Consider the following 7,621-nt stretch of genomic DNA (forward strand, 5'->3'; position numbering starts at 1 on the left):
GGACCCAGGCATCCAGGTCCCCAGCCCCCCTCCTCCACCCAAGTATCCCCAGACACGTCCAGCAGAAACCATCTCTTTACTCCTGGTGGTCTCCACATTCACCCTTTCGCCCTGGAGCCAGGAGAGGCCACAAGGAGCCAAACTGGAGTCCGGACTAGTCCCCGGCTGCACCCTGGGGAGGGGGCCCCAGGAATCTTCTGACCCAGGCTCCCAGCCTGCTTCTCTTGACAAAAACTGCCCCGGGGCCCAAGCTTGGAGGGCTCACTGGGGCCAAGGGACACTGGATCCTCCTGTCCATTTCTGCCCAGGGTGTATCACCTAGTTCACTGTCTATACCCCCAGGGTCTTCTTCATGGCTTCGTACACCATGCAGCTGATGCCACCTGCCGGCAACACCTTCAGTAACGTGGGGGTCATGCCTCGGTACAGCCCGGGCCAGCCCTGCTGGGCCAGGATCCGCTGGAAGACTCCACGCATGGTGGGGTTTGAGCCCTCCATGGTGTCTGCGGAGACAGGGGCAAGATCAGGGCCTCAGCCAGAGACGACCCAGCCTCCTGGGTGGGGGTTGGGAGGGGCTGAAATGTTGGGGAATGAGGGCAAAGCCAGGGGCAAGGGTCCTGGGGTCAGTTGAAAAGGTGTTTGGGGAGAGTGAGGGGCCGGCATTTTAGGACTCACTTTCAGGAACATCTTAGAGAACATCTGGGCTTATTTGAGAGAGAATTTCTAAGATCTGGAGATTTGGAGAATGTGCTAAGGGGTCATTTGGGGACATTTTCAAGATGAGGGTAGTGGGCTAAGCACCTGTTTGGATGTTTGTAAATTGGTTTAGGGGCTGACAGTCCATTTGGGGAAGTCACATTTGGGGAGTTCTCAGGGTAGTGGCGGAAGTGGTTTTGAATTTTGGGACATCTAAGGGTCAGATTCGGCCAATTTAGGAGCCATTTCGACTTTTGGAGCCAGTTGAGGGCTGGATCTGATTTGAAAAAGTTTGGAGGTCATTTGGGGAATATATGTCTTGAGTTTTGGACCTGGGTCGTAATTGGGGTGAGTTGTCGGGGCCGGTCGAGAGATGGGTGTTCACTTTAGTGATCTGTAGGGTTCATTTGAGGGCCAGGATCAGATTTGGGGGTGAGTGTAAGTCGTGGTGGGTTCGGGTGTCAGCAAAGGTGGCCAGGAACAGATGTGGGCGGTTTGGGGGTCAGTTTTGGGACACGAAAACATCCAGAGCTGAGGCAATGGGTGAGGGGCATGCGCAGGGGCCACCAGGGCCAGGCTGACCTTGGGCCTGCATCCTGGTGCGCACCAAAGTCAGTGGGTAACTGGCCATCTGGCCACAGGTCGTGGACAGCGTCACGGACGACAGACTGACCAGGCCACTAGGGTCCTGCATGTCCCTGCCTGACTTCAGCCAGAAGCACCTGAGCGTCTACAAGAGAAAGGGGCCAGGAGGAAGCTCATTACATGCCTGGGTTCACGCCCCCGGTGCCACGCCCCCCACCGCCCCCACCCCGAGGGACCCCTACCTCGTAGACGGCCAGGTCGGTGCAGGCATATGGGATGATGCCCAGCATGTTGGGCAGGTAGCCACGATAGAGGGCCCTCGTGCCTTCCCGCTCCAGGATCTGCCTGGCACAGTCCAGAAGCCCCTTGTACTGGCCTGTCCGGCGCAGGGTCAGCCGTGTCTTCAGCACCTGGGGAGGGTGAGGAGTAAGACGGCTTATTTGCTTTAATCCTCCCAAAGAACCCTCCACAGTGGCCACCGTCCCATCTGCAAACGAGGAAGCTGCTCAGGAATGTGCACAGCTGGGTTTCAAACCCAGAGCCTCAGCTCCCTTGGCCTGTGTGTGCTCTCAGCCCAGCGGCCAGAAGCTCAAGGGTGACAGGGGTCAAGAGGGAAGGGAAGCGATGTGAGCTGAGTGAGGTCTGTGGCAACTTCCACCTAGCACCAGCCATACACATAGCACCGTGGAAGTATGAGCCCTCGGTGGCCAGATCTGCCAGTTTCCCAAAAGAAGCCAAAAATTTGGAATTTTTATGAAATGCCCCAATATAAAAATTTTTGCAACTCTGCTAGGTGCAAAAAAGACAGAACACCAAGTGTGGTAGGCCAAATTCTAAGGTAGTCCCCAAAATTCCCACCCCCCTGGTATGCATGCTCTAATCCACCCCCCCCCCCCCCCCCACACACACTGTGAGCAAGGGCTGGACCTGTGAATACAATGGGATATCCCTCCCCTGATCAGGTTACATGATATGGCAAAGGTGAAGGGATTTTGCAGATGTAATGAAGGCCCCTAAGCAGTTGACTTTAAGTGAATCAGGAAAAATTGTCCCTGGTGGGCCATACCTAATCAGGCACACCTTTTGAAAGAGAGTCTTTTGAGACTCAGAGCCAGAAGTCAGAGAGATTGGAAGACTCAGAGACACTTTCTGGTTGGTCTTAAGCAAACTGGGGCTGGCCCCGTAGCTGGCTGGTTAAGCTTGCGCATTCCACTTTGGCGGCCTAGGGTTCCCCAGTTTGGATCCTGGGCATGGACCTGCACACTGCTCATCAGGTGAGGCTGTGACGGCATCCCACGTAGAAGAGCTAGAATGACTTACAACTAGGATATACAACTTTGTACTGGGGCTTTGGGGAGAAGAAAAAAAAAAAGGGAAGATTGGCAACAGATGTTAGCTCAGGGTCAAGCTTCCTCACCAAAAAGGATACCTAAAAAAAAAAAATTCTGGATTTGAATATTTAAAGAAAAAAACAAAACAAGTAAACTCTTGTGGAGAGGACCACATGGCAGGAAACAGAGGGTGGCCTCTAGGAGCTCAGGACCTCAGTCCTACAACCATAAGAAACTGAATTCTGCCAAGAACCCAGGAGCTTGGCAGAGGATCTGAGCCTCAGATGGCTTCGTTAGTAGCGACACCTTGATTTCCTCCTCATGAAACCCCGAGCAGAGGACCTGACAAGCCAGTGCCCAGAGATGACCCACAGAAACAATGAGATAGTAAATCTGTATCATTTAAAGCTACCAAGAGTGGTAATTTATTATGCAACAATCGAAAATTAATACACTTTGAAAGAAACTTAACGAGACGAAAATTATATGAAGAAAACTTTAAAAGACCATTAAAGGACCTAAAGGAGACTTGAGAAAATGGAAGTGTTTTTGGATATTCGACCCAACATCATACAGATGGCAATACCTCTAAGCATATTTATGAATTGAACACCACCCCAGTAAAACATGCCAGTAGGTGATTTTGTTTTCTCGACTAGACATGTTGCTTGTGAAGTTTCTATAGAAAAATCAACAGAGGAGAATAGTCTGCAAAATTGACTAAAAAAAAAAAAGAGCAGGGATGGAGAATGATAAAACAATATCAAGCCTCAAAAATTAAAGACAGGGGCCGGCCCAGTGGTGTAGTGGTTAAGTTTGGTGCGCTCTGCTTTAGCGGCCTGGGGTTCTCAGGTTCAGATCCCAGGCGTGGACCTAGCACTGCTTGTCAAGCCATGCTGTGGTGGCATCCCTCATAAAAAATAGAGGAAGATTGGCACAGATGTTAGCTCAGGGCCAATCTTCCTCACCAAAAAAATAAATAAATAAATTCAGACAGAAGGCAAAACTCTACAGATGGTAAAATAATCAGGGATTGGGGGAAAGGAAGGAGGGAGGAATAGGTGGGGCACAGGAGATTTTTAGGGCTGTGAAACTACTCTGATACAGTAATGGTGGATACATGTCATTAAACATTGTCAAAACTCATAGAAAGATACAGCGCGAGATTGAAGCGTGATAAATTAGTAACAATGTATCAATATTGGCTCATCAATTGCAATAAATGGTCTCCCTAATGTAAGGTGTTAATAACAGTGAAAACTTTGTATATATCGAGAGAGAGGTATATGGGAACCCTCTATTTTCCGCTTAATTTTTCTGTAAACGTTGACCTGCTCTACAAAATAAAGTCTATTCATTAAAAATTAAAAATACTAGTGCGTGAACAGACACCAGAGCAACAAGAAGAAAAAAGCCAGAAATAAGCCCAAATATATCCCGGAACTTAGTCAATTACAAAAGTGGCATCTCAGATCATTCAGTAAATAGTAAATAGTGTTGGTGACTGGGTAGCCATCTGGAATAAACGTTTGATACGCATCTCACGTGAAGAAGGAAAAGAGGAGAAGGGGGAGGAGGAAGAAGATGAAGATGGAGGAAGCAGCAGCAGCAGCTGGCAATGAATTTTCCTCGTGTTTCAGCAACGGGGCCGAGATTTTCTCACCTCCATGGGGTTGATGAGCGTCTGGGAGGTGGCCACGGCGAGGGAGCCAGCCAGGAGTCGTTCCTGAAAGGGTGGAGACTCATGTACTCCGCAGAAGTAATTCTTACACTGGGACAGGAGAGAGGAGCGTGAGGTGGTGAGGCGGTTAGTGTGAGCTAACCATCCTTCTACCTGAAACCCATCCAGGGGCAGAGGTCTGGGTCGTGGAGGGTGAAAGTGTGTCTTGGATAAGGATCTGGGCTTTGGTGGCGGGGAGGGGGCTATAGGAGAGGTTTGGGGTTGAGGGTGGGCTAGAGAAAGCAGCCCATAGCCCATCCCCCTACCCGTTCAAACGTGGAGAACTTGATGGCGTATTCGGGGGCAATCTTGAGGACGTTGATACCGTTGCCCCGCCAAAGGGAACGGAAGCCGCCCTCCTGGACCATGCTCCGTAGCCCCCCCAGCAGGTTCAAGAAGTTCGTCTTGGAGGAGTAGACCTGGGGGTAGGGAGGCCCCGCAGCTCTGTGAGGAGCCCCCCCTCCTCCCCATCTCCATCCCCATCCCAGCCTGGTGCTCAACCCCATCCTGTCCTCAGCCACCCAACCCCAACCGTACCCGCTCCCATCCCCGTTCCTTCTCCAGCTCCTTCCCTGGCTGGAATTGTGTAATGCAGGCCAGACCCAAACCCAACACTGACCCTCGTTCCCATTTCATGCCTCATCTTCCTCTCCTCTGCAGTCCTGTTTTGTCATCAGAGCCATCCAAAGACCCCAGCCCCGATTCCCCGATCTCCACCCCATCCCCACGGGGCATCGAGTCGTCACCCCAACTCCAGCTCCCACCCCGTCTCCATTCAGCATCTTCTAACTCCAACCCGTGTCCCAACCGCACCCTCATGCCTGTTTCCAGTTGCACCCTCACCCCCAGCCTGAGCTCCATCAGCTCCACCTCCGTCCATCCCCACCTCGATGGCTCCGGCGCTGGCCGGGCTCCCCACGCACCTGCATGTACACCTTGGCGCGGTCCAGAGGGGCCGTCCCGGTGCGAGACACCGCCCCAGTCATGGCTCCCGAGAGCAGAAACTTCCACAAGGCCCCCGCGTTATCCAGCTCCAGGACCTCCACGGGGACCATCAGCTGCTCTCCCGTGTCCAGCACCTGAGGGGCAGACCCAGCTCCCACCCAGACTCAGCCGGACACATCTCCAGAACCCCCTCCCCACCGCCCCCCATGAGAGGCCCCACTGCTTCAAGGTGGAATTCTTGGTCTGCTTGAAGGGGTGTGGGCCATGCAGATGGGACAGGCTGGGGGTCCCGGGAGACCCGTGGTTCCCAAGCTCACCTGCTGTGATGGGAGATGCTCCAAATTATTTTCACCCACGTGCCCAAACACATACCCGTACACATGCGTGCAGCCTGGGTTCCAGGGGAGGGGTGGGGGAGGGGGTGGGGGCGGGGGCAGGGGCTCAGCTTTGCTGAGTGAGGCCTTGACTGTCCTCAACAGGGTCTGGACCCTCGAGAAAGGCCCCTGAGCTTCCTCAGGTTGGGCCCCCATGGCAGCTGGAAGGTCCAGACATCTAGGTTCAAATCCTTAGCAATCATGTGGGAGGGGCATCTTGTAAATTTGGGTACCAGGGAATTGATGAGGTCACAGAGGCCCTTGTGACCTCACTGGATATGGCGGGCAGAGGGAGGGTCTGTCCCCCAAAAAAGTCCACTTCTTAATCCCTCCGCCCCTGTGAACGTGTGGTGTCCATCCTCAGCAAGGGGAGGACTCCTTTCACAGATGGAATTAAGGATGCTAACCCGCTGACGGGGAGATGGAGAGATGATTCTGGATTAACTGGGGTGGGCCCAATGTAACCTCATGAGTCCTTAAAGGGAAAAGGGGAGGCAGAAGAGGAGGCATCGGAGTGACTCAATGTGAGGAAGACTTGGGCGGCCATTGCTGGCTTTGAAGACGGAGGAAGGGCCACGAGCCGTGGGCTGCAGGAGGCCTTTAGAGGCTGGAAAAGGCCAGGCAGCCAATTCTCCCTGGAGAAGGAACACAGCCCTGTGCACAGCTTGATTGTAGCTCCGTGAGACCCATGTCAGGCTCCTGACCTCCAGAAGAATACATGTGTGTTGTTTCAAGCCACCATGTTTGTGGTCCTTTGTGACAGCAGCCATAGGAAACGAAACACACCGCATTTTGTTGTCACGGCAATAGGAGATGGAAATGAAGGAGGATGGGGAGGCTCTGGAGCTCTAGGAGAGAGGGACACAGTTGGTCCCCAAAGTAAGACAGGCATAGGTTCGGAGTGAGAAGGACCTGGGTTTGAATCCCGTCTCGGACACTTCTTGCTGTGTGACCTTGGAGTATCTGCTTTACTTCTCTGAGCTTCAGTTTCCCCATCTGGAAATTGGAAGTAACGGTAAACTCCACGGCCTAGTGTTGTCAATAGGATCGAGTGAGAGTCTTCTCTGAGGGCACTTCCATCCTCCCAGGTGTTTGGGTAAAAAACCTTGATGTCATCCTCGGTTCCCCGGTTTCATGCCCACACGGTGTCATCAAATCCTGTGAACTTAACCTTCAAAATATATCTAGAAACTGGTTGCATTTTACCATATCCACGGCCACCACCCTGGTCCGGCCCGGTCATCGCCTCACCTAGATCAGTGCAGGTGCCTCAGCCCCGGTCCCCAGCTCCGGCCCTCATCCTCCAATCTGTCCTCCCAACAGCACCCACCAGAGGGCGCATGTGAGCACCTGAGTCAGGGCTGGCTCTCCTCTGCCCACACCCCTCCAGGCTCCCTCCTGGGGTGGGACACAGTTGAGTCCTTCTGGCTTGAAGCTGAGTCCTTCTCGCAGCCCCCCAGGCCACAAACGACCTGCCCCGTCCCCTCCCCGCCCTCCCTCCTCCTCACTCTCTCTGCTCCAGCCACATAGGCCTCCTCAATGTTCCTCCAACACAGTAAGCACGATCCTGCCCCAGGGCCTTTGCACAAGCTGTTCCCTCTGCCTGGCATGCTGTTTCCCTAGTCATCCCTAAGGCTCCCTCCCTCACCATCTTTTAATCTGTATTCAGATGTCATCTCTGGGAGCCCTTCTCTGACCACCTTGTTTAAAACATAAACTCTGCCTTGCAGGATTTCTTACCCTCCTTCCGTCCTTAATTTTTCCCCATAGTGCCTTTGCTTTCTCCACTGCTGTATAGTTGCTCACATATGTTTCTTATTATTCGTCTCTCCCCACTGGGAGGCAGGGTCTGTGAGAACAGCGATGTTTGTCTGTTTCAGGCCCTTCTGTATCCTGTGCCCAGAACTGGGTCTGGCACAAAGTAGGTGTTCAATAAATACGTGAATAAGTGAATGAGATAAGACACTAGA

At 52.9% G+C, this 7,621-nt stretch overlaps 1 protein-coding gene across 2 annotated transcripts; it reads right to left on the bottom strand.

Moving 5' to 3' along the window:
- Nucleotides 1-57: 57 nt before the first annotated feature.
- On the bottom strand, nt 58-5,952 carry SLC25A41 (solute carrier family 25 member 41). 2 transcript variants are annotated; one of them, XM_023644579.2, is made up of 7 exons: nt 5,595-5,952; nt 5,256-5,411; nt 4,599-4,751; nt 4,276-4,338; nt 1,524-1,691; nt 1,279-1,426; nt 58-503 (listed from the first exon to the last, which is right to left on the bottom strand). In XM_023644579.2, exons 1-7 carry the CDS (start codon nt 5,805-5,807, stop codon nt 331-333), a joined length of 1,074 nt encoding a protein of 357 aa, XP_023500347.1. In that variant the 5' UTR covers nt 5,808-5,952; the 3' UTR covers nt 58-330. The 2 variants fall into 2 exon arrangements, with proteins under 2 accessions (XP_023500347.1, XP_001495747.3); XM_001495697.6 differs by having other exon boundaries at nt 4,276-4,383.
- Between the last annotated feature and the right edge of the window lie 1,669 nt (nt 5,953-7,621).

Source organism: Equus caballus, chromosome 7 (genome assembly GCF_041296265.1).
Source record: "Equus caballus isolate H_3958 breed thoroughbred chromosome 7, TB-T2T, whole genome shotgun sequence".
Classification (NCBI taxonomy): domain Eukaryota; kingdom Metazoa; phylum Chordata; class Mammalia; order Perissodactyla; family Equidae; genus Equus; species Equus caballus.

What these genes read in the sequence shown, in the direction of transcription:
- SLC25A41 (XM_001495697.6), bottom strand. Translation starts at nt 5,807, where the DNA reads ATGGGGGCCCAACCTGAGGAAGCTCAGGGGCCTTTCTCGAGGGTCCAG. An exon ending in CGCTCATCAACCCCATGGAG is followed by an intron (nt 1,692 to 4,275) that starts GTGAGAAAATCT and finishes CACCCTCCCCAG; the next exon opens with GTGCTGAAGACACGGCTGAC. An exon ending in CCGACCTGGCCGTCTACGAG is followed by an intron (nt 1,427 to 1,523) that starts GTAGGGGTCCCT and finishes TTTCTCTTGTAG; the next exon opens with ACGCTCAGGTGCTTCTGGCT.